The 25,475-nt window shown below is 51.4% G+C and overlaps 2 protein-coding genes across 2 annotated transcripts; both read left to right on the top strand.

The window, feature by feature from the left end:
• The first annotated feature begins 646 nt into the window (after window positions 1-646).
• Window positions 647-13,016, top strand: LOC104023924 (transmembrane protein 209). The gene is made up of 14 exons (XM_075715583.1): window positions 647-783; window positions 899-957; window positions 1,721-1,852; window positions 2,848-3,086; window positions 3,446-3,650; window positions 4,295-4,470; window positions 5,193-5,264; window positions 6,068-6,164; window positions 7,419-7,544; window positions 8,000-8,097; window positions 11,296-11,410; window positions 11,502-11,599; window positions 12,297-12,370; window positions 12,740-13,016. Exons 1-14 carry the CDS (start codon window positions 647-649, stop codon window positions 12,792-12,794), a joined length of 1,683 nt encoding a protein of 560 aa, XP_075571698.1. The 3' UTR covers window positions 12,795-13,016.
• Window positions 13,017-16,047: 3,031 nt separating this feature from the next.
• On the top strand, window positions 16,048-22,626 carry LOC142597025 (uncharacterized). Its single transcript, XM_075727466.1, has 20 exons — window positions 16,048-16,105; window positions 17,666-17,812; window positions 17,892-18,013; window positions 18,126-18,234; window positions 18,329-18,445; window positions 18,624-18,691; window positions 18,778-18,900; window positions 19,058-19,243; window positions 19,348-19,450; window positions 19,542-19,683; window positions 19,764-19,947; window positions 20,070-20,169; window positions 20,265-20,383; window positions 20,524-20,561; window positions 20,754-20,866; window positions 20,960-21,108; window positions 21,326-21,420; window positions 21,697-21,775; window positions 22,063-22,171; window positions 22,553-22,626. The coding sequence occupies exons 1-20, from the start codon at window positions 16,048-16,050 to the stop codon at window positions 22,624-22,626; spliced, it is 2,235 nt and encodes a 744-aa protein (XP_075583581.1).
• Window positions 22,627-25,475: the final 2,849 nt, after the last annotated feature.

Genomic DNA, 25,475 nt, shown 5'->3' with positions numbered 1-25,475 from the left:
CCATCTAGTGAAGAATTATGCGACAAGTTTTTGAGTGAGTGGCAGGAAGGAACAGTAGCATATTTTGGTGACGGGACTAGCAGAAAAAGTCACCAGGGTTATTTCTTTCACATAAGGTGTTGCTGGGCGTAAAGGTAGCAAGGTACGCAGAGAGTATTCAGCTGTACTGAACCCACAGGAGGTGGCTTTACAGTCTGAAAATACTCTGTTACCTACTGAAATGAGTGGGAGTTTTCCATTAAAAAACTGCAGAGCTGTGCAAGGCCTTTCCTTCCTCTGGCTTCCTTTGCCTGGAGAAAGCAGGAGCTTTGCCTCTCGCTTTGGAAGGACGTTATTTTTCAAAAATGAGTTTGGAATCTGTCTCTGTCCTCTAATCTGCATCTCACTGGAGAAGATGGATGCTGTTCCCCAGTAATGAGGTGACAGTGCAGACAGTAGAGTTCATCCAAGAAATATTACCTGCTTTTACTGGGAAAAAGAATCTGGATTTTGGGTTTTTTTAATATGCTAAAACCGGCTCTGGCTGAATTCCATTTATATAGCTTGGTTTGGATTACTGCTTTTTTTCTTTAATCTTGTGCTGACTGAGAATGTTACTGTATGAAAGTTGACAGATTTTGTCATTTCTCTGTGTTTGTTGTTACAGATGACACCAGAACAGAGTCCAACAACTTCCCTCATCAACAGGACCTTCAAGATGAGGAAAGAGATTGAAGCCCGGAAAGTGGCCTTGCCCTGGGGACTCCTTAATCTGTCCATTGCAGGCATTATATATACTGAAATGTACGTTAATTGTTACATCTGATTCAAACAAGCGAAGCATCCTGCTTTGTAGACCCCTAAATATTTCCTGGGACTGAGTAGTTGCAAAATGATAACTTCTTGGTTTTCTTTTCAGGTCTGGAAAACTCATAAGCTCATATTACAACATCACGTTCTGGCCGCTCTGGTATATTGGTGAGTTGCTGCAGCATTTCAATTAATGTTCAGGATTCTTTTCTTTTTTCACTTGTCAGTTTTCTTGCTGGAGAGCTGGTTTTTAAACCAGCCTTTTTTTCTTTCCTTATGATTTTTGTTTTGGGTTTTTTTTTGGTTTAAATTTAAACCAAAACTTTGTTTTGCTTTCTGTAATCTCCCCTGAAACTTGGAATGTCACCTGTTTTAGCGACAGGTAAGGAGTGTTAACAGCTTTCTTAGATACATCAGGAAAGGGCACGAAGAACTTGTTTGGTGCATTAAATCCGGTTAATGTGTGGAGTAAGGCATTGGAGAACACTGCAGAGTTTACTGCTACGTTGTACTGTGGGTGTGGATGGCATTTCACAATACTTCAAGTTTGCTTCAGATGAGTAGACTCTAAGCTAGCTGTATCAAATAGAGGATGTGAAGGAGCAAGAGGAAGAGAAAAATCATGGGATGACTGACAGATGATTTGATGGAAGATGATGTTTGAGAAATACTGTGAACCTTCATTGCAGTAGTTTTATGTTCTTTTTGGAAAATAACCATCAATTTTCAAAAATTAAATTTTAGCAATCTAGATTAACCCCAACATAGCAAGGAAAATTATCTCCAATGGTTCTTGCATAAGAAGGTGAAGAAATCTTAGATACTTGACCAACTTGGCACTTATTGATAGCACTAATAATGACCTGTTTCTAATGGTGTTTTACTATTCCTCATGCTCAAGCTGTGGTAAAAACTTCTGTGTTTCTTCTAGAACTTGCACTTGCGTCTCTGTTCAGCCTGAATGCCTTATTTGATTTCTGGATGTACTTCAAATACACAGTGGCACCAACGAGCTTGGTCATGACCCCTGGCCAGCAGATCCTGCTGGGGTTGCAGAATGCAGGTGGGTGTAATAAAGATCTCTGGCAATTTTTTTTATTCTTCTTTTTTGTTTCAAGACGGTATCTTCCTCAATGGCAGGATCCTTTAGTGACGTGAGTTCCAAATTACCTCATCAGACATGAGCAGTAAACTAAATTAACGGCAGCGTACTAAAATTCACAACATCAAGTGGCAATTTGGTGGGGGTTTGTGGGGACCACTGGAAGGGGAACAAACACACACGGTTGAAAAGGAGAAGGATGATAGCGGCTGCTGAAGGACAGTGAGACACTGGACCATTGTGAGGTTGGACAGGGAATTTGTAGCCTATACATGGGACTAGGAACAAGGCAGAGAGCGCAGGTTTATATTTAATTTTGATATCCTACTACTATCATGCTGGGTAACGAGAACCAAATTAGAGGGACAGGCAGACCTTTGTGTGAAGTCTGAAAATGACAGCCCAGAGAGCAGTCACTCAAAAAGCTCTTGAACATCCAAGCAGAGTTTTAAAATACAGCAGAACCTGACAAGGTAAATAAACCGAAAGCAAAATGCTGGCACGGTAGTATTACACACTGCTAGTCTAGAAATCGGGAAGTAGATGGGAGTAATGCTGGATCACCAAAGCTCAAGGATCTCACGTGTTTATTTGCACAGCTAAATCAAGACATTGACTAGGCTAAAGACGCATAAGGTAGGGAGATAAAGTAGCTGATGAAATGGGTTGGAGAAGGCTCCCAGGTTATGGAAGGTGCCTGGTAGCATTTAACTGAAATCTGAAGCTGTCGGATTTGTACTGAGTTGCAATCATGTGTCTGACTTCTCTTTTTTTTCCTGTCAGTGGATTAACCACGGAGTCCTGTAGGGACGAGATTTTTCTAGTGTGCCTTTTAGCATCGTTTTAAAATTGCCTTACGATAGCGCTGTGTGTACATCTTGTTGTGCGTTTAAAGCGGGGAGGAGAGTTTGGGGCTGCTGCATCCACAACGCTAATTCTGTTTTTCCTTATTGCAGCCGTACAAATAACTCCACCACGTGAGCTGGCAGCAAAGAAGGTCCCGTCTTCGACGCCTTCTCCTCCAATCCAGGGTCAAAGTGTGCTGAGTTACAGCCCGTCCCGCTTCCCTAGTGCCAGTCCAAAGTTTACTACCAGTTATATCGCAGGGTACAGCCCTCAGCTACAGGCTCTGTCAAGCAACAGTGCTTCTTACGGCAGTGCTGTAACCTATTCACCAAGCAGCAGCTACAATAAGGTAATGAGCAAGACAGCTCCCAAGGGTACAGTTTGGTCCTTGTTTTGTGCCATATGCCACTGAAGTTGAGCAGCAGCCAGCGGAGAGTTTCGTATATGTATGTTTGCTCTTTTGCAAAGTAGGTGCAGATTTGTTGTATCGGGATTTGTCCTTTTCCCTAGTGTCACTTAATTTGTTTTAGAGTGGGTAGTTTCTTTCAGAACAAAGCAAAAAATAAGAACCAAAAATGTATGTACAAAGCAGGAAAAAAATGCAACCCAAACCACAAACAGGAGTCTTTTATATTCATGTCATTTACAAATCAAGGTGGAATTCTGTATTCCTCATATGACACAACTGTTTGTTTTTATTCGCCCAAGCTTTCCAGCTTCAGCTCCTCTCCCAGTGGTTCACCATACTCCCCGAGTATCGGACAGATGGACAGTGGCGGGATAAGGTCTCGTTACCGCTCTTCGCCCATTCTGTATAATTCTCCTACTGGCAAAGAAGACTATATCACAGACCTGAAGTCACTGGAGACCTTCCTTCGAGCTGAAGAAGAGAAACAGCGCAGAGTTCAACTGGGTGAGTAAACAGATTTGATCTGAAAAGCTTGGTAAGGAGAAGGTGTTGGTTTTATTCAAGAGTTCTTTTGCGGATGAGAAAAGTTGCAAAAGATTCCAGCGTACTCTTACTAGTAAGTAATCACCTGTGACCTTGGTAAAGGCAGCTGCTGAACAGTTTAGTCTTCTACTGAGTAATTAGGACCTGAGGTAGAACGCCATCGTTTCTACATGTCTCCGTGGCTTAGGACCTTCAGAAAGTTTTTCTCCAAAGTATTCCTTTGGATAGGATATATGCTGCTGTTGCAGCCTCTGGAAACGTGTACTGATAGATTGTCTCTGTAGCATTTGTGGACCATGATAAGATGATGGGCTTTATCACATTGATGAGAGGGATATCTTGTGGACAAGGCATTTCAGATAAAGGGGGTGAATTCCCTGCAGGGGGTGAATTCCCTGCAGGCAGTTTTTGTCCTGGATAGGGACAATTAAGATAAGGGTGAAATGAGTGTTCACGCAGACTGACTTCGGTGTATGTATTCATGGCAGTTCATGTTCGTGTCTCTTATCGAAGCCTTAATATACTGATGTTATTGCCTGTACTGTTGCTTCCAGAATTACTTGGCAATAATTGTACATGACTGTTTAATGAATGAATCGTTTCAGGAAGTTCAGATTCCAGCTCTCCTTCCAGCAGCCCAACTTTTTGGAACTACAGCCGTTCCATCGCAGACCATGCACAGACACTAAGAAAGTTCCAGTATCAGCTGGCTTGCAGGTCCCAGGCTCCATCGGCACACAAGGACGAAGCTGATCTGAGCTCGAAACAGGCTGCAGAAGAGGTAAATTTGGCTGCAAGGTGGTCAAGGGGGAGAAACAGGCCTCTAGAATATACAGCTTTGTGCAAAGGTTTGGATTTCAGCTGGATCAAAAATGTTGGAGAGAGAAATCCTCTAGCATTTAACCGTCTTCGTACAGCTTGCCAGACTCCTCGTCACTGTAAATGGATGTTTCAAATTCTGAATTGTAGTTGGAGAATCATTTCTTCCTTGGAGAGCAAGGCTTACACTGGATAAAATGCATTTGCAGCATAAAGGTTAAGTTGAAACTAATCTGTATTTAACCCAGTGGAACAGCTGAAGGATATACAGCACTGCCTCTGTGCTTGCGTCTGAAAGAAGTCTGATGCAAAGGAATACAATTCATGTGGCTTCAATTAAATTTGATCAATTTTCTTTACTTCCTACATTAATCTAATGAAGCTTCCCATTCAAATACCTCTTAAATCAAGCCTACAATTCAGATCTGTTTTATCCTAATAGAGCAGACAGCTAAAAACTGAATTTGAGCTCATGCAAGATGGTTGTACTGTGAATAGAGAGCAGGAGTGTTGTATGTGAAGCTGCTGTAGAAGTCATGTGATACAACAAGCAGATGTATAAGAATTTGGGGAAAGCTGCGATTTTAATTATGCGCTGTAGTTGGTATCAGAAATTGCCGTAGACCCTAAAAATTCTTGGTATTCTGTGAAGTTCTTACATGTACTTAACAAACCTTTCCATAGGTTTGGGCACGGGTTACAATGAACCGACAGCTCCTTGATCACATGGATTCCTGCACCGCTAAGTTCAGAAACGTAAGTCCCGTCTCTATGGACTGCCTGATTTTTAAGGTTTTTAAGAACAAGCACAGCAGAGTGGAAAAGCACTTCCATGTCCCCTGTATGCCGAAGGAGGCGGGAAGAATTGCAGTGTCTGTTTGAGGATTGGGGTGGGCTGGCACAGGGAGATAAAAACACAACGTGCTTTTAGAGACGGCTACTGAGATGCGTTTTCAACCTCACCTCAGTGTTTTCTATTCTGAAAACTTCACAGTTGTCAAGTTCATCCACTTTTGAATGAGAAACAAAAGCAGCTGGGATATGACAAGATTTGGTTTTCCTTGCTGCAACTCAGATTGCTAAATTGATGTTTCTGCAGTATTTCTAACTCGTTCTCCTGAGCTCAAGACATGGAAACTTCCAACCCAAAGGCTGATTTTTTTTTTCCCCCTGACAGTCCTGAGCAGCGTAATAAAAAGCAAAACCAAAACCTTGATCTTATTGCTAGGAATTGCTAGAGCAGTGGAGAATTAATTGCACACATGATGGCAAAATAATTAGTAAATCTAGCTTTGAATTGCCCCTTCAGTCATAGCATCTGTGAAGTACGTAGTTTTGCTTGTGTGTTTTGTGGTTTGGTTTGGTTTGTTTTTAAAGTAGTAAGACTATATGTATTCTAATTTAGTTATTTTCCTCCATGGTTGGCTTCAGTGTTTCTGTTGTTACGCTTCTTTGTGATTGTAACTGTGATGATTAGTAGGATGTAAGCTAAGGGTTGGGGTTTTTTTAACATTTTTGTTGTTTCTGACCTCTTGAATTTTCACATTTTTCATTCCTAGTGGATTAACGAGACTATTCTAGTGCAGCTGGTCCAAGAGATTGAGTCTGTGAGCACTCAGCTGAGAAGAATGGGGTGTCCAGAACTGCAGATCGGAGGTAGGACGAGACAGGAGCTTTGGAATTCCTTTCAGTACTTAAAGGGGGCCTATAGGAAGGATGGGGGCAATCTTTTTAGCAAGGCCTGTTGTGACAGGACAAGGAGTAATGGTTTTAAACTAAAGAAGAATAGATTTAGACTAGACATAAGGAAATTTTTTACAATGAGGGTGGTGAAGCACTTGCACAGGTTGCCCAGAGAGGTGGTGGAGGCCCCATCCCTGGAAACATCCCAGGCCAGGTTGGACGGGGCTCTGAGCACCCTGCTCTGGTTAAAGCTGTCCCTGTCACTGCAGGAGGTTGGGCTGGATGGCCTCTAAAGGTCCCTTCCAACCCAAAGCATTCTGTGATTCTATGAATCCCTGGTACTGGCTGATGGAGGGCCGCTCCATAGCCGGGGCGTTGGATAGGTGTTATATGCATTAGGGCTGTTAAATATTACTGTTCCATTTCCGCTCTGTATTGCACAGTCTTTGTTCCATGTCATGCATTTCATTAAGCTGGAAAGGTTCCTCAGAAGACTTCTGGAAATACTGATGAAGTCACAGTGATGCCTGTCTCATGTAAAATTCATAAATCCTTTTTTTTCTTTTTTTTTTTCTCCTCCCCTTCCCTAAACTTGCTGCTGGGGAATTACAGGCTCAAATGATTGATTATTGCATATTAAACTGTCAGAAAACATTTCCAGGATAGATGTGCTATAAACTATCAGTGTCTCCAGTCCTATGTGCTTTGCCAAATTTTTCCTTGCTTTCTGAAAAAACTGGGTTGTTTTAAATTCTGATGAGCTGGAGTTCTGTATTTCATCTAATGATGCAATTAGGAAGGAACTGCTTCTCTTATTGCTTCCAATTTACATCCCCTTAACCAAAAAGTGGATTTGATGTGCAGCGGTTAAATGAAAGACACCTTTGTGGGCTATTTGCTGTAGGGTCTCCTCAAGAGCCATGTCCATTGTGATGCCTGTGGAAAACTGATCCATGCTGGCCTCACCCCCACCTCGTTACTCTCCCTCTGCTCTTCAAAGTGGATGTTGGTTCCTTGTAGCTGGTATATTCTGTGACATACAGCCGACAGCTACTACTTCATTGGGATTGAAATGAGTGGTTGGGGTAGCATCACATGTTAAATGTTTCTAGGACCGTAATGGTGCACCAAAAAGGAGAGCTCTTTGTAGCGACGCCTGGTAAGGGAGGCTGTTTGGAGTTCTGCAGGGGTCATAGCTGACCTGTGCTGGCTCTTCTTGTGTTGCAGAAGCCAGCATCAGCAGTCTGAAGCAGGCAGCGCTTGTTAAAGCTCCACTCATTCCGTCCCTGAACGCTATAGTGCAGTATTTGGATCTTACACCAAACCAGGAGTATTTGGTCGAAAGGATCAAAGGTACGTAGTGTCACTGTACTGACTTTAAAACACTTCCGTTACCACAGCCAAGTGTTGCTGGCATCAGACATTCCTTCGGTGGAGATGTTTGAAGAGCCACGGCAGAGATGAGAGCTGCTTTTAAGCAGGAGAGATGTTTCTTTGCAACTTTTCCTTTTTATAGCGACAGAACGATGCAGGCCTTGGATGAAACTTTGGGAATGTTTTTTAAAAGCTTTATTTCTCGTTTTCCTCCTGCATGCTCGGGGTGCAAAGTGCTGGATTTAATCTCTTCATTAGCTACAAATTATCCTGTAAATTTACCTCCCCGTATTATTACCTTTTCAAGCATTTCATTAGCTGAACTTTTCCTATTTTGTACACTGGGAGCATGGATGAAGCCCCTGAAACTAGCCTAAAACACCAGTTTCATGTACTTCAGCCCCCAGTAACTGAAGAAATCTTGTTGCTTTCAGAGCTTTCTCAGGGAGGATGCATGAGTTCCTTCCGATGGAACAGAGGAGGGGATTTCAAAGGCCGCAAGTGGGACACCGACTTGCCCACTGACTCCTCGGTAAGTTTTAGAAGACGTCTTTGTAACGACGGCTTAAAGTGGGTTGCCTTTCTGCGCAGGTTTTGAAGGTTGTAGGGGATAGTAAGTCTTTTGAGGAACACAGTAAAATCCCATTTGCATCACTTTATGCAGGTAATACTGTTCTAGTCGGTGAGATTACGTGGGGAATAATGCAAATGGGATTGGACATTGCGGAGATCCCAAACATGCAATTGCAATTGCCCAGAGAGTAGTCGTGAATGGAGTTAAGTCCAGTTGGCAACTGGTCAGGAGTGGTGTTCCCCAGGGCTCTATTTTGGGGCCAGCCTTGTTTAACATCTTTATCAATGATCTGGATGAGGGGATTGAGTGCACCCTCAGTAAGTCTGCAGATGACACCAAGTTGGGTGGGAGTGTCGATCTGCTGGAGGGTAGGATGGCCCTGCAGAGGGACCTGGACAGGCTGGACTGATGGGCTGAGGCCAACTGTGTGAGGTTCAACAAGGCCAAGTGCCGGGTCCTGCACTTGGGTCACAACAACCCCATGCAATGCTCCAGGCTTGGGGAAGAGTGGCTGGAAAGCTGCCTGGCCGAAAAGGATCTAAGGGTGTTGGTTGACAGCTGGCTGAACATGAGCCAGCAGTGTGCTCAGGTGGCCAAGAAGGCCAACAGCATCCTGGCTTGTATCAGGAATAGTGTGGCCAGCAGGAGCAGGGAGGTGATTGTCCCCCTGTACTCGGCACTGGTGAGGCCGCACCTGGAATACTGTGTCCACTTTTGGGCCCCTCACTACAAGAAGGACATTGAGGTGCTGGAGCATGTCCAGAGAAGGGCAGCGAAGCTGGGGGAGGATCTGGAGCACAGGGCTGATGGGGAGCAGCTGAGGGAAATGGGGTTGTTTAGCCTGGAGAAGAGGAGGCTGAGGGGGAGACCTGATCGCTCTCTACAACTACCTGAAAGGAGGTTGTAGTGTGGTGGGTGTTGGTCGCTTCTCCCAAGGAACAAGTGATAGGATGAGAGGAAACGGCCTCAAGCTGTTGCAGGGGAGGTTTAGATTGGATACTAGGAAAAATTTCTTCACACAAAGAGTGGTCAAGCATCGGAACAGGCTGCCCAGAGAGGTGGGGGAGTCCCCATCCCTGGAGGGGTTCAAAAAATGTGCAGACGTGGCACTTTGGGACATGGTTTAGTGGGCGTGGGGATCTTGGGTTGATGGTTGGACTGATGATCTTAGAGATCCTTTCCAATCTTAATGATTCCTAGTTGTTACTTTCATTAAAATATAATCCAGCCACCAAGCCAGGAAAGAGCAAATTAATTATTACTCTACCCTTAATTGGCTTAGTGGTGGACTTGGTAGTGTTAGGTTAATGGCTGGACTGGATGATCTTAAAGGTCTTTTCCAACCTAAACGATTCTGTGATTCTGTGATTAGTCTTAGGCCGGGCTCTTAGACACCTCTGAAATCCCTGTCAGTTAACTACAGGGAGCAGCCTGGCAGGCGGGGATCTTGTTGATGCAGTTCTCTTGCTATATCTTTTAAAAAGCCAAACATCTGCCTTAACCTAACAATTTCCAATGCAAGGAAAACCTTCCACCTTGCTCTCATTTTCCTTTGCTATAACGGACAGAAGGGAAAAAATGCAGATGGAGTGGCAGGACTGCAGTTGAATTCGTTAGTATTTTGTGAGACACCTGAAGATGTTGCACATCCTACTCGAGAGAAGACTTGTAGCGATGCTTAGCCCGTTCATCTGAGAGCTGAGGAGGAACAGCACCTCAGGGTGAGCAATGACTTGAAAATTCACCTGAGGTAATTAAAATAATCAAAAGAAAGACCACAGAACAATTCAGGGAGCAGAAAACAAGCTTTACAGTGAGAGTCTTCAGTTGAACTCTGTATCTGAAAGTAGGGTGAGGCTGATTGATTCTTCTTCCCCGCTGTAAAGAGATTTTCAGTTATGTGGGAGAAGAAAAAACAGGAGACCTCAATGTCAGAGCTTCACAACTTTGCTGACACACATGTAAGGAGATTCAATTGCTGGAAGCTGAAGTTGTATAAAATCGGTCTTGAAATAGGATTTGATTTTCTGTTTGTGAAGATGATTAAATATTTGGTAGTGACTGGCCATGCAGCAACTCTTAGTGTCTTGACAGACAGCAGGGTGAACAGCTCAAAAGTGTTTAAAGATCATGAGACCGAGTGGCACACCCTGGAATTCAGTCTTTTCTCAAAACCAGATGGGAGAGGTAGCGTTGGGCAGTATTTGAAACTTTTAAGAATTCTGGGAAAGAAGTTCCGATACAAGAGGTTAATATAAACGCTTGCCGTGAAGTTTCCACATAAACTTACTCAACACGATTACTATAAAAAAAAAATAGAATTCCACATTGTTGTTAATCACACCGCATGAAATACAAAGCAGTGATTTCCAAGGTGCATCTCCCAGACTTCTTGAGACTTGTGGCATTTAGCCCAGAGAAACTATTTTTTTTTTGTCTACAAAACAGATCGTGCCATATATAGCGAACACAGAAAGTATCAGATTGCCGAGAATTTGGTGACGTTGCCCACATAAAAATGTTGAGAACTCTCTTGAAGGGTTAAAACACAAATAGCAGGCTGTGGGGTGGTTTTCTGGATAGTTGGTCTAGGACTTTCTTTCAAAATTTTGATGTTCTTAATAAGGCTCATGGCCAGCTCAGGTTTTTCCAGTGTTTTTTATTTCACCTTTTGTGAGGAGAAAGGGGAAATTTGCTCGATAGGCATAGTGTCGGCAAAGCTGTAATTTGATTTCATCTGCCCTTCTCGGCCAAATCCTTGCAGCTAGTGCAGAAGCCAGCACTGAAGCGGATGGCTCAGAGTTCATGGCCTAAATATGACAAATAAGATCTGTGACTTTGCCAAATTCTGCCGGATGCTGGGAGAAAGTTGCTTGTGCATGAACCGAACTCCTGACATACAGCATCAGCTTATCGCCTTGTGACTGACACCGTTTCGCTTCCTGGAAAAAAATAAACTTCTCCCCAGCAGCGTGCGTGGGCCGTTGAAATCTCTGCTTTAAGCATTAAGCTGCCTTGGGCTCCTAAAGGTAGAGGGGTTAAGTCAACGTTGCAACCACAGACTTACCAAATAGTGTAACTAATGCCTGAGATGACCGCAAGAAAGCTGGTTTCTTTTTAAGGACACTAAAGTGAGATTTGTTTTTCTTTGCCCAGATCATTATGCACGTGTTCTGCACTTACCTCGACTCCAGGCTGCCACCTCACCCCAAGTATCCCGATGGCAAAACCTTCACTTCGCAACACTTCATCCAGACACCAGATAAACCAGGTACCGGCCCTTGCATTTAGCTGCTCCTTGCCTCTTGGATCGCATCAGCACCCTTAAAATCCCCGTTGTCTTTTCAACTTTTCATTCGCAGACACTTCCAATGAAAACGTGTTTTGCATCTACCAGAGCAGCATCAATCCACCCCACTACGAGCTGATCTACCAGCGCCACGTCTACAACCTGCCCAAGGTACGATGCTGTTAGTGCTTGTCTGCTGCTGCCAGGAAATCATTGGCAGGTCTGATTTGGGCTTTGTTTTGGGGTTTTTTTTTTTTTAGGAACTAGCCACATTTATTGACTTTTTACACATAGGCTGGCTGAAAGCAGGTAGTAAACAGTAGCTTGGTCTTTGACCACAACGGAGTGCTTAGTCTGCCACTAAATAACGGCTTTACTATCTATTTAAGATACATAAGTACCTAGGTCGTAGCTTCCTCTTGTTTATTTTCGGACAATTTATTTTAAAATACCCAGTCATGTAATCCCTGATGTGCATTGTCATCCCCTTAAGGCCAGTAAGCCCAGTGCTTGTCCATAGGAATTCTGAATTCTGGGGGGAAGCTTCCAAAATCTCAAACCAGTGAAATTCTCTGGTGAATTTTAATTTTATATTGAGCCCTGGTTCTTGCTGGATCTCTGCTTTCCAAAAAGCTCCGGTATTTAAAATATTTGGAGATGATGATCCAGCCAAAACCCACGTTTGGTCTTTTTCTGGTATTTACCTAATTGAACGAAGTGAAGTACTGAGGCAAAAAGCCTGACAGCCCTCCCCGTAACGGCATTTCATGATGTCTTTCTCTGTGGTCGCTTATTCTACCAGAAATATTGCTATGATTTCTTATCATTGACTCGATTTCTAAATTCTTCTCTTTTCTTGTGGATTCAGGGCAGAAACAACATGTTCCATACCCTGCTCATGTTTCTGTATATCATAAAGACAAAAGAATCCGGGATGCTGGGGTAAGTACCCGACATTATGTGTCATCGCGCCGCATACGAGATGCGAATGGAGCGTCCCGTTTGGAAACGCCTTGTCTGAAGGCACTTCAAACCCAAATCGCTACAAGCGGGATGGTCTTAATGGCATTAAAATCGTCTTCTCGTTTGAAACAACCGCAGCTTTTTCATAAAATTGGATAAATCTTACGTGTGTGAGCAATAAAAGCAACGTCCAGGCTTCCCCTCCGTTCTGAAAGAGCCGTGGCAACGCGCGACACCTACCTGCATGTTAAAACACCGACGCGTGGAATTGCTGGTTTCTCACTGAATGTTTGAAATGGGCGCTTTAATTGACTTGCGATTTATTATGGTAACTTCTTTGTTTTGCAGGCGTGTAAATCTTGGTTTATCGGGAGTCAACGTTCTGTGGATTTTTGGAGAATAACGTCGCCGGCGGGGTGCCGGTTCGGAGGCTTCTCCGGCGAGACAAACTGAACAGCATCGTTATGTTCTTGACTTAAATACAGACTTATTGTGAAGCGGGATCATTTAAGCTCTGCTTTGTGGGCAGAGGGGAAGCGTTTGTAATTTCTGTGCGGGTTTTGTGACTTTATTACTTAAAACTTTTTACTGTTGAAATGCTACTACGTACGAACACCAGGCAGGTTTTCTCTTTCCGGTTCCTCACCTGAACGAATCCCATTTAAAAAGCCATTTGCTGGTTTTGTTCCCTGTGTCTGTCCGTGCAATCGCTGCTTAACGGAGCTTAACTGAGCTCGGGACTAAACTCCGACAGCGTTCCAGGGCTGGAACAGCCTCGCGAGGCTGTGCACAGCCGCCAGTGAGTCATCACATGGAAAGATTCAGCAATTTGGCCAACTTCAGGATCCGAGAAATTCCAGATAGGCCTGAGAAAAAGCCAAGTCAAAAACTTTAGATTCATTTTAAGTTCATTTTATTACGTATGATAAGGAAAACGTTACTTTTTTAATCCCCTCTTATTGGTTTAATTGGGTTTTCAGACCCCATGAGACGTCTTGGGCGTCTGCGCTGCAGGTGTGAGGAAAGAGAAAACTGTGTTTGACTTGCTCGTTTCGGTAAATAAGATTTTTATTTTGATTTTGATGGGTTTTTTTCTTTTTTTTTTTTTTTTTGAACAAAATAAGCATGCCATCCAACTCTGGCAGTCTTGCGAGCTCTGAAATCCCAGGTGCCTTCAGTACAACCACAGCGTTACCCTACCTTTACTTTTTTAATTTATTTTATTGCTCCCAGCAGCTTTTTCTGCTCATAACCTCTCCTTTGGGGGCGTTACGGACTGGCACATGGCTTCAGCATCTCGGCAGGAGGCTGTATAAACCCACGGACTTTTGAAGTCCCCGCCTTTGGGGAAAAAACACATGGATTTATTTCAAAGAAAGGGTCGTTCAAGATTTGCCAAAAAACTTTTTATATAAGGGGTGGGGGTAGGGGGGAAGAACCTGTTGTAAATTCTGACAAATGAGGGTTTTAGAAGTCTATATAGTTACCGTAGTTAGTTATTTTTACAAAGGGAGGTAAAAATCCATAAGCCCTGAGACGCTAAAGATCTTTGTGAGCTGAAGACGAGGGTGTCGGCTTGTTCCCCTCCTCACTCTTGTCGTAAACTGCCAAAAAAAAACCCCGCTTGTACAGATAAAATGTGAGAATGATGCTGGCTTGTTACCGGCAGCGAGAACACCACATGTTTTCTTACCAATAATATATTTTTGTACTGTATTTTTTTACTGACGGGAGGGGGGGAAAAAAAAAATTTGTACTGTGCTAGCGACGGGTGCTCTCACTTTTTATCTCCGCGGGGCGGGGGGAGCTGCTATTTTTTGGTGTGAGCCGACTGTTCCTGGTGACTCCGTCTCCCTGGGGCGACGTGGGGTTTTACCAAGGGCCTGATGACAAAATGGCTCATTTGGTTCCTGTATTAAATTAATTTGGTTTATCAAACGCTTGCTTGGTTTTTGTTGTTGGTTTTTTTTTTTCCTGCGGTTCAGCATTGCTAAATCCATCAATGTGCTGAGGAGGGACTTTGAAGAAACAGTTTTTAGCCCAAATCTCACACCTTGAGGGTGAGCTCAGTTACTCTCACCCGCTAAAGGCTCTTGAAGTGCCAAAATTTTCTTTTTTTGACCAAAAATGGCTGTTTCTCGAGAAGAAAAACCCTCGGGGGCCCAGGGCTCTTGCAGTCCCAGGACCCGGTACCTTCCCAGGATCTCCTGCAGCCCTGGGATCCTGTGCAACCTCTTCTGCACACGGCCTGGATCCCTATGGACCCTGATAACACCACGCACCCCACAAACCATGCACCCTGCTCCCCATGTACCCCAATACCTTGTACACCCCAGTTCCTGCGTACACCAATATGCTGTGCACCCCGCTCCCAGCGCGGAGCCCCGTGTTCCCTGGTGCACCATGAACCCTGGATCACTGCGCACCCCAGATCTGTGTACCCCAGATTCCTGTGCACCCTGACATGCCATGCACCCTGGTCCCCGTGCACCCTACTCCCAGCACGGAGCCCTATGTGCCCTGGTGCACCATGAACCCCGGATCCCTGTGCACCCCGGATCCAGGTGCACCCTGACACACCATGCACTCTGGTTCCTGTGCCCTGCAGTCCCTGTGCACCCCAATTCACTCTGCACCCCAATCCCTGTGCACCCCACTCCCAGCACAGAACCCTGTGTGCCCTGCTGCACCATGAACCCCGGATCCCTGTGCACCCCGCATCTCTGTGCACCCTGGAACTCTGTGCACCCCGGATCCCTGTGCACCCCTGTCCTTGTGCACCCTGACACACCGTGCACCTCAGTCCCTGTGCACCCCACTCCCAGCGCAGAGCCCTGTTGCACCCCGGATCCCTGAGCACCCGGACATGCCGTGCACCCTGGTTTCTGTGCCCTGCAGTCCCTGCGCACCCCAATTCACTCTGCACCCTGACACACCATCCCAGTCCCTGTTCACCCCACTCCCAGCATGGAGCCCTGTGTGCCCTGGTGCACCATGAACCCCAGATCCCTGTGTACCCTGGATCCCTGCGCACCCCAGATCTCTGTGCACCCCAGATCCCTGCACACCCCAGACCTCTGTGCACCCCAGATCCCGGCACACCCTGCATCCATGCACACCGCAGACCTCTGTGCACCCCGGATCTCTGTGCACCTTGGAACCCTGTGCACCCCACATCCCTGCGCACCCTGGCACCCCACGCACCCTGGTCCCTGTGCCCTGCGGTCCCTGCGCACCCCAATTCACCGCGCACCCCGATCTCTGAGCACCCTGGCACCCCGCGCACCCTGGTCCCTGTGCCCTGCGGTCCCTGCGCACCCCAATCCACCGCGCACCCCGATCCCTGCGCACTCTGACACCCCGCGCACCCAGCTCCCGCATGCCCCGGCCCCCTGCACCCCGCATCCCCCTTGCACCCCCATACACCGCGCACCTCGGTTCCTGCGCATCCCCGTCCCCGCGCCCCCCGATACCCCGCGCCCCGCGATGCCCCACCCCGCCCCCGGCGGAGGCGACTCGGCCCCGGCCCTTCCCGCTGGTGGGGGGCGGCTCCCGGGGGCGCGCCCCGCGCATGCCCGGCACCGGCACCGCCCCTTAAATCCCGGCGGGCCGGGGTCGGGGGGGAACCGACACTGGGACCGCTGCCGCCCCCCGCCATGGCCACGGAGGGGGAGCCCGCCCGCCGTCGCTGCTGCTGCGCGCAGGATGCGCCGGGTGAGTGGGGGTCCCCCCCGCTCCCGGGCAGCACCCAGGGGTCCCCCTGCATCCCGGGCACTGGGGGGGTCACCCCTCCCGAGCAGCACCCCCGGGGGATACACCCTGTCCTGGGTACCGGGGCCCCCCTTCCCCTGCATCACCCCTGGGGGGGATACCCCATATCCCGGCATCACCCCTGGGGTCCCGTCTCGGGTACCGGCGCCGCCCCCCCCCCCCCCCCCCCCCCCCCCCCCTTCCCCGGCATCACCCCTGGGGGGATACCCCATATCTCGGCATCACCCCTGGGGTCCCGTCCCGGGTACCGGGCCCCCCCCCTTCCCGGGCATTACCCCTGGGGTCCCGTCCCGGGTACCGGGGGTCCCCCCCCTCCCGAGCATCACCCCTGGGGGATACCCTATATCCCGGGTTCCAGGGCTCCCCCTTCCCCGGCATCACCCCTGGGGTCCCGTCCCGGGTACCGGCCCCCCCCCCCCCCTTCCCCAGCATCACCCCTGGGGTCCCGTACCGGGCCCCCCCCTCCTTCCCTGGCATCACCCCTGGGGTCCCGTCCCGGGTACTGGGGCCCACCCCCCCCACCCCCCCCCCCCCGAGCATCACCCCTGGGGGATACCCCATATCCCGGGTACTGGGGTCCTCCCCCCCTTCCCTGGCATCACCCTCGGGCTCCCCCCCCCATCCCAGGCACCGGGGTTCCCCTGTCCCGAGCATCACCCTGGGGGGGATAACCCGGGTACCGGGGGAAGTCATGTGTCTGTCCCCTCCATCCTGGGCATCACCCTGGGGTTGCCCCCCACCCATCCTGGGCACTGGGGGGTCCCCCTCCTTCCCGAGCATCATCCTGGGGGTCCTCTCCCCATCCTGGGCAGCACGGTCCCCTGCCCAGGCATCACACTGGGGGTTCCCCCCTATCCCAGGCATTGGGTCCCCCCCTCCTGAGCATCACCCTGGGGTCTGTCCCCGCCATCCCAGGCACCGAGGGGGGACCCCTGCTCCTGAGCATCACCCTGGGGGTACCCCCACATCACAGGCACTGGGGTTCCCCCACCCCCCCAAGTATCACTGCTGGGGGATACCCCTTGTCCCAGGCCCTGGGGACCCTGCTCCTGAGCATCACCCCTGGGGTCCCCCCATCCTGGGCACTGAGGGGGGTCCCCCCTCCTGGCCATCACACTGGGTACTGGGGCAAAACCCCCATTTTGGGTACCAGGGGGTACCCGTCCTGAGCATGACACCAGGCACTGGGGTGTCCCCCTCATCCTGGGCACTGAGGGGGGTCCCCCCTCCTGGCCATCACACTGGGTACTGGGGCAAAACCCCCATTTTGGGTACCAGGGGGTCCCTGTCCTGAGCATGACACCAGGCACTGGGGTGTCCCCCTCATCCCGGGCACCGGGGGGTTCCCCCCTCCCTGAGCATCACCCCAGGGGCTCTGTGCGTCCCCAGTGGGGTTTAGGGACCAGGGTGACATCCCAGCAGCACCTGGGTGTCCTGCGGTGCTGAGCTCGGGCAGGATACAGCCCCAGCATGACTCCAACCCCCCCTGTCCTTCCCCCCCAGATGTCCCCAAGGCCCCCGAGCCCCGGGGTGACAGCGACGGCCCCCGCCGGGGCTCCCTCTGCGACCAGCACTGCGCTGCCATCAACAACATGCAGGGTGATCTGGGTGACCTGGGCTGCCACCTGCACCATCCCCGTGTCCCACCAGGTAGGTCAGCCGTGGGATGGGCTGGGCGAGGGGCTCCGGGGGGGGTCCCACACCCTTGTTACCCCCCTCTTGTCCGCAGCCATGTGCCCCCCGTCCTGCTGCCAGCAGCACTCAGATGAGGTCTGCGAGAGCTGTGTGGTGAAAACCACCTTGACGGCCGAAAACGCCGTGGAGGCCAACAAGCTCTCCAACAACTACAAGGTGGGTGCCTGTGGTATGGGTGGGGGCACCCATGGGTGCTCCTGGACAGCTGTAATGGGTTTTCTTTTTCTTCTTTCCCCCTCAAAAAAAAAAAAAACCCAAACCTCTGCAGTTTGGCTTCAAGAAATGGAAGAGCCACGTGACGGCGCGGCCCTGGGAGGACCGATCGGAGATAGTCAAGGAGCTCTACTCCGACCTCAACGTCATCCGGGGCTCTGGAGGTGGGTGGCCTTGGGGACAACCCTGTGTGGTGGCAGCGTGGATTTGGGCTGCTGCAGGTGACAACGGGCCCATCCGGTGCCTCCCCTCCCGTAGGATCCACGGTGACGTGTGGGAACGTCCTCTACCTGCTGCTCTTCGGCTGGTGGCTCTCGCTCCTCTACGTCCTCGTGGCTGCTGTGATGTTCATCACCGTTGTGGGGGCTCCTTATGGTGAGTCCCAAATCTGGGATCCCCATGTGAAGGGCTGGGTGAGCTGGGGGTTTCCTGGCTGAGCCCAAAATGGCACTGATGGGTGCTGGGGTCTCCTGGGTCCCTTCTCTAGGGGGTGGCCCTGTAGCTGGAGGGGACACACATGTCCCCAACAGAGCTGAAGTTCATGTCCCCGCAGGGCGGCTCTGCTGGGACCTGGCCGGGTATTTCCTCTGGCCCTTTGGCAAAGTGATCCAGAAAGTGGAGGTAATGGCGTGCCCCGAATCAGGACCCCACTGGGGGATAAATTGGGGTGTCCTATGCTGCACCCTAACACCCCTCATCTCCCCCAGGTCCCCAAATCCCGCCAGGTGCTGGGTGCGTGCGAGGCCGGCGCAGGGGAGAGCTCAGCCCTGCTCGGCGGCCCCGTGCCGCGCCGCTGGTGCCCACGGTGCTGGGTGGATGCCGGATACTGGGTGAGCCCCACGCCAGACACGGTGACACCGCCCTCCTGAGCATGGGCACCTCGGGAGCTCCCCATCATGGTGGGGGGAGCACCCATGGGTGCCTCCGCTCCCCTGGGGTGGGTGGCTTGGAGGGGGGCAAACCCTAAAGGTGGCCGCCTGTTTGCAGCAGCGTGCCGGTGCTGTGGCGTGGCTGTGCCTGGGCTACCCAGCGCTGGTGCTGGCCCACGGGCTGGTGTGCGTCGCCGCGTGGCTCCTCATCGTCCTCATCCCCGTGGCCAAGCTGAGCGCCCGCACCGCTGCCCGCGTCCTGCTGCTGCCCCCGGAGCGGGTGCTCATCCGGCGCCTGAGGATGGTGGGTGCCTCTGTGGTGGGGTGAAGGTCCTGCACCCTGCTCCAGGGTGGATTTTTGGGTGCGGGGGGCGCTCGGAGCGGTGTCACCCACTTGTCCCTCTGCAGACGGAGGTGCCGCTGGAGGGGGAGGTGATCCTGTGCTGCTACCGCGCCGTCAACCCCTACTACTACAAATACGCTGTGGATGGTATCAACGTCTTCGCCGTCAGTATCCTTTCATGGGCTGGAAGGGAACAGGGTGGGGGGGCTGGTCCCAAGTCCCACCCCATCTTGGTCATTTCCTTGACCGGCTGCCCCAGACCTGCTGCCGCTGGTGCTGGTGACACTGGTGCTGGGCTACGTGGACAGCCACAACTGCCTGACCAGCTCCCCCATCAAGTTCACGCTGGCCCTGCTCTCCATCATGCCGCTCTCCTACTACATCGGGATGGCCATCGCCAGGTGAGCAGTGATGGAGGGGGACACTTGGTGACAATGTGGGGACACACGCCAGCCCAGCTGACACACTCCTTCTCCTCCAGCATTTCAGCCCAGAGCAACTTTGCGGTGGGAGCAGTGGTGAACGCCACGTTCGGCTCCATCACGGAGCTCACCTTCTACATCACGGCCCTCATCAAGGGCTCGCGTGAGGGCAACCGCTGCTACGCCGAGATCGTCAAGTCGGCGTTGACCGGGACGCTGGTGGGCTGCGTCCTCTTCGTCCCGGTGAGATGGGGTGGCACACTCATGGCATGAGAGCGCCTGGTCTCTGCAGAGCCAGGAGAATGCTGTGAGCAAAGCACTGATGAGGATTTTTGGGGGGGGGGGGGGCTTTCTCCATCCCCAAGGGTCTGTGCATGGTGATTGGGGGCATCCGGCACCAGGAGCAAAGGTTCAACAGCCGCTCAGCGGGCGTCAGCTCAGCCCTGCTCTTCCTCTCCGTGGGAGGTGAGTTGGGGACAGGGGTGTCCCCAGGTTTTCGGGGGGGGGGGGGGGGGTCCCACAAGTGTGGGCACCCATGCTGTGTCCCTCCATCCCCGCAGGTGTCTTTGCCCCGACGCTCTTCTCCAAGGTGTACGGGAAGCTGGTGTGCAGCGAATGCCACAACGTCACCCAGAACCCGCTGGGCCACTACCTCTGCCACAACTGTCACTTTGACCTGGTGAGCGGGGACATGGACCCCTGACCGCTGGGGTTTGGAGTTGGGGACGCTCTGAGCCCACCTAGCTCCTGGCTCTTGGTGGTGGCAGCGGGGCTGTCCCTTGTCCCCTGCATCCCTGTTGACAGGTGCTCTCTCTGCAGATGGAGAACAACGGCACCCTCTACTACAGTCACGTCCAGTGAGTGTCTGCTGGGGTGGGGACAGGGCTGTCCCCACAGTGGGGTGGCACCTTCCAGGTCCCTTCTCCGCCCACGTGAAGGGCTCCGATCCTGCACCCTTATCTCTCCCATTTGCAGCCGGTGCAGGGGACACCCCTGGGGTCTCCATGCTGGACCCCAGTGGTGCTGAACATGTCACCCATGTCCAACAGACCCCTGGTGTACACAGTGTCCCTCCTGCTCCCCGCCGCCTACCTCATCGGCCTCTTCTTCACCCTGAAAACTCACTCGCACATCTACGACATCCACATCAGCGGCTGTCACAGTGAGTGTCCCCAAACCGCAGGATGCCCTGGCTGTGGAGCTGGCTCTTCTCGCCGCCCCGGGGTGTCCCACCATGTCTCTGTTCTTCCCCCAGTGCCTGGCCACCACCACAGCGCTGTGGTCCACTGGTCTCGCTGGCGGGCCCTGGTCATCCTCCTGCTCTCCACCCTTTGCATGTCAGCCTGTGCTGACCTGGCCACGGAGCACATCAGCCCCATCCTCACCAACTCTACTATCTCACAGGTGAGCATGGGGATGGTGGTGAGCCAGGTTTGGGTGGCCCTGGGGACCAAGATGTGCCCTCCAGGGATGGGAACCTGCCCTGGCTGCGGGGTTGAGCCCTAAAAGCTGGGGGAAAGATGCTGAGATGCTCCATGCACTGAGGAGCTTGGTTGCCCACCGCTTGGATGTGGTCAGGATTGGACTGTACACATGCACTGATGTCACCTCTTCCCTCCAGTACTTCATTGGTGTCACTGTGCTGGCGATGGTGCCTGAGCTGCCGGAGATTGTCAACGGCATCCAGTTTGCCCTGCAGAACAACCTGAGCTTGAGGTGAGATGGCTTAAAGGGTGGATTTTGGGGTGTCCTCCTCCATTGTGGTCCCCATGCCCTGTCCCAGTCCTGTAGCTGTGCCTTGGTGGGTCAAATCCCTGCCAACTTGCCCCCAAGAGGACTTAAAGCCTCCAAAAAAAATGGGGCCAGAACCAGGTTGGGCTGCTGCATGGTTTGGTTCCCTGAGGTGGGTTTTTTCTCACCCCTGAGCTGAGTGACCCAAGGGCTGCTGGGGACGTGGCACTTGGCAGCTCTTAAGTCCTCTGTCCTCCCCAGCATTGAGATTGGGAACTGCATCGCCGTCCAGGTCTGCATGCTCCAGATCCCCATCCTGGTGCTCTTCACCATCTTCTACGTGAGTAGCCCTAGGACAGCCCATGGGTGACCTCCTGCAGCAGGGCTGGGGACACACAGCACTCCATGAAACATGGCAAGGGCACAGCCACCATCCCCGTGTCTCCTCTCCTCTGCTCGGTGCAGGGAAAAGTGGGGTCAGATGTCTCCTACCTTGGCTGATGCCGTCCCCAGCCCTAGGAACATGTGGCAGAGGGGGGCTTAAGGGGTGACATGCAAGTCTCCAACCACAGTCAGTGTGGGGCTGTTCTGGTTGGCCATAAACCCCAAATCCTCTCTGCCTTGCAGCCGACCAACTTCACGCTTGTCTTCAGTGACCTCCACGTCTACGCCAGCATGTTCAGCGTGGTGCTCATGAACTACATCTTTATGGATGGCAAATGTGACTACTTCCAAGGTGACTGCTCGCCCGTGAGGCTGCTGTGGGACTTGGTGTACCCACCGTCCCTGTGCTTGATGGGGTGGGGAGGGCCCAGGGAGACAGCCCTGGGGTCATCTGCTTGCTGCAGTTCTTGGCATGTGGTGGCTTGAGCAATTCTGGGGGCTTGGTTGACCATTTTGGGGGTGCTGGAGCTGCCACCCTGCAGCAGCTCCAAGGGTGATCACTCCCTTTTTCCCCTGAAGAGGGAGTTTTAAACTCCTTTTGATTGAGATTTTTGCAGAGGACCATGAAAGCCCTCTACAGTGGGCTAGTCCAGACCACACCAGAAGGTCTCAAAAGCAACCTCCCTCCTTGCTCCAGGGAGTAACCCCCTCCAACCTGCTCTGTCTGCCCTAGGCACGGTGCTGGTCATGGTCTACTTCATCCTCCTGGCTGTGTATTTCTTCGCCCCATCACCCAGTGGTTGCTGAGGTTTGGACTCTCTGCTTTCCCCAACCCTCCCGTTGGGTTCTGCACTCGCTGGGGCGTTATCCGGTGTCTCAGGGACTCGGCCGGGCTGGCTCCAGTCTGGAAGCATCATTTGCTGAAGTTCCTGCTGCTGCCTGGCTCCCCTGGTGGGATGCCAACAGGGCTTCAGTGATGGGAAGGGTGGTGGCCACAGAAGCACTCCTGAACCAAGAAGGAGCCTCAAAGCCAGAGTACTTCACGGAGGTATTTCCAGCCCATGCATGTGTGGCTGGGAGGAAAATTGTCCTTAGTGGAGGGTCTTGAAGGGGGTTTCTGTGTGGTCTCAAGGACAGACCCCTCCCCTGGGACATGTTGCACTAGGAGAAGGTGCCTGTGAAGAGCCTCTTGCCCTTCCAGGCAGTGGATGAGCCTGGGCCTGGAAGGGACTCGGGTCTGGGCATCACACAGGGCTTCTTGATAGTACTAAAACACACCAAAAAGTATTTTTCAGCTGTTTCTGTCATTAAAGCAGTTTTGTACAAATCGGAAAGTAGCTCGTTTCTCCTTAAACGAGCCTTCAGTTGCGTCTCTGGGCTCCTCCATGCCCACCACCCAGCTTAGTGATGGTCTTGGGGTGATGGCCACCTGGTGCCCACCAAGGCTGGCTCTCAAGTGGTGGGCATTGGGCACCAGCAATGGCTCAGTTGGAGCCAGCGTCCGTGGGTGCAGAGCAGGACGGTGCTCAACGTCCTCTGTCACAGCACCAGAGGAGGTGGTAGGGGAGATCTACCACCGTGCCCTGGGGACAGAGCCAGCAGTGGGGTGGCTGTGGACTCCAGCTTTCTTGGTGACCCTCCCTAAGCTCCAGCTCTTGTTTCCAGCCTGGTCTTGTCTCGCTGTCCTGGGTCATTCTTGCTCAGAGGTCTTTAACAGGCTCCTAAGAAGGGTCATGGATGCTCCCAGTGCTGTTTGCAGGGTACGAGGTGTGGCACGCTGGGGACCGGCTCATCTCCCTCTGCCAAGGGAAATGCCAGCGGGTGAGATGAGAGGACAAAGCGGGTGGCTTGGACTGATTTATTACTGGAACTTTAAAAAAAAAAAAACAACCCAACAAACAAACAAAAAAAACCCCCCAACACCCACCAAGAAAACCCCCAATCACAAACAAAAAAAAGCAGAACACTGACAGATACATAAATACAGGCAACGTGGCTCCTGTGCCCCTTCTCCCTCCCCAGCCCCGCAGGGACGTACTTTGGCATAAAAACCAGGCAGCAACATGAATGTTGGACTCCGAAAGGTCCCATAGTCAGTGGAGAAACAGGATTAGACTTTAAACAGCCTGGAGTAAGGTGGGCAGCAGCCTGGAATCCCTCTCCTTCTTAAAGGAGGGCAGCTGCTCATTAGCAATTAATGATGCTTCTTTATCAAGCTCTTTTGTTTTCCTAGTATAGCATCAGTATGGACAATCCTGCTGTCGTTAATACAGACTTTTGGGAAGATGCTTGGGTGAGTACCCGGAGTTGGCTGTGGCAGCAGATGGGCTCAACAGCGCGGGGCAGTAAGAGATGGAAAAGGCGTGGGCTGGGGGGCAGACGATGATGGCGCCGAGCAGGTTCTCCTACATCTCATCTGAGGCTAAACAAAAAACATCTACCCTGGGGTGAGGGATGCTTGGGACTTCTCCTGGAGCCAGACCCAGCTTTTGTGTTTGGGAAAGGGTGGTAGGGCCAGCACTGTGGGTCTCTTCCTCAGCGCCCTGCTCTGCAGCAGGACAAGCCCAGCAGTAGCCACTGGTGGCTGCAAGGATGCCCCAAAGAGGTCCCATATCGCCCCGAGCTGCTCTGCTTGGTGCTGGCAGCAGGGCTGTCCCACAAAACCCTGTTCTGAGGTGGCTTTCTCTGTCTCGGTGTGTCCCATCCCCATCCAAGGCAGCACTGAGGATGCTCTCAGCTCCTCTTCCTTCCATCAGTTGCTGCAGATGCTAAATCCTTTCCCTCTCCCTTAGGGAAATCATGGCCCTGGCAGAAGCAGTAACACTCTGCTCTTTTGCTTTCACATATGGAATTGCACAGAGGGAGTTAACTTGCTCTTAAAAGGGAGGAACCGGTATTTGGGCATCACCTGGGCTGGAGGTGAAGACAAGCAGGAGATGGAGCAAGAAAAGCCTGGAGCCATCTATCCTTCAAGCTGTGCCCCAGAGCGAAGCCTCTGCCACTGCGAGCCAGCAAGAAGCTTTTATCCTTCAAAAACTCCACACGCAGTAGGCTAGCAGCAACTCGAGCAACCCCTCAAAAGGGAGCCGTGAGCTTTGCAGTGCTTAAAACAAGTAACTTTCTAAAAAGAGCAGCCTCCAAGATCTTGTGCCCATCATGCAGCAGCCACCCCAAGTGACTGGGGGGGGCGAAGCCTGTGGACCTACCACCCATAAGTGGACCATGCTTGTATCTGCTTTTATCAGCAAAAGCAAATCCCTGGTCCTTTATTCTGTAATCCCTGTGTGTTGGGGACATAGCATGGCTGTTGGAGGGGTGAAACCAGCTCCAGGCTGTTGGTGGAGGGCACAGGCAGGCTCTGGGCTTGCACCTTCAGTGGTCCAGCCAGTGGAAGAGGCTTGGGCACTTGTATTTGGGTGACCTAGCAGAGCATTGGTGTGTCACAGGGTCACCAAGGACTGTTATTGGCCTGCCTAGGTGGCTGAACGTGTTCCGCGCCAAGATTTGAAGCTAAGATTAAGTGATGGTGTTACAGGTGTCAGTATGGAGTCAGGCTGAGGCCAGATGTGCCCCAGCTCAACACCCAGCACCGTCTTCCCTGCATTCACATCAAGGGGAAAGCTCCTGGCTGCCCGAGCAAAGAAGACATAGGAGCT

This window comes from Pelecanus crispus, chromosome 1 (genome assembly GCF_030463565.1).
Source record: "Pelecanus crispus isolate bPelCri1 chromosome 1, bPelCri1.pri, whole genome shotgun sequence".
Taxonomy (NCBI): domain Eukaryota; kingdom Metazoa; phylum Chordata; class Aves; order Pelecaniformes; family Pelecanidae; genus Pelecanus; species Pelecanus crispus.
This window is presented reverse-complemented; position numbering and strand designations above follow the sequence as displayed.

What these genes read in the sequence shown, in the direction of transcription:
- LOC104023924 (XM_075715583.1), top strand. Translation starts at nt 647, where the DNA reads ATGACACCAGAACAGAGTCCAACAACTTCCCTCATCAACAGGACCTTC. An exon ending in GCACCGCTAAGTTCAGAAAC is followed by an intron (nt 5,265 to 6,067) that starts GTAAGTCCCGTC and finishes TTTCATTCCTAG; the next exon opens with TGGATTAACGAGACTATTCT. An exon ending in CCAGACACCAGATAAACCAG is followed by an intron (nt 11,411 to 11,501) that starts GTACCGGCCCTT and finishes TTTCATTCGCAG; the next exon opens with ACACTTCCAATGAAAACGTG.
- LOC142597025 (XM_075727466.1), top strand. Translation starts at nt 16,048, where the DNA reads ATGGCCACGGAGGGGGAGCCCGCCCGCCGTCGCTGCTGCTGCGCGCAG. An exon ending in TCATCCGGCGCCTGAGGATG is followed by an intron (nt 19,244 to 19,347) that starts GTGGGTGCCTCT and finishes GTCCCTCTGCAG; the next exon opens with ACGGAGGTGCCGCTGGAGGG. An exon ending in CCACATCAGCGGCTGTCACA is followed by an intron (nt 20,867 to 20,959) that starts GTGAGTGTCCCC and finishes TTCTTCCCCCAG; the next exon opens with TGCCTGGCCACCACCACAGC.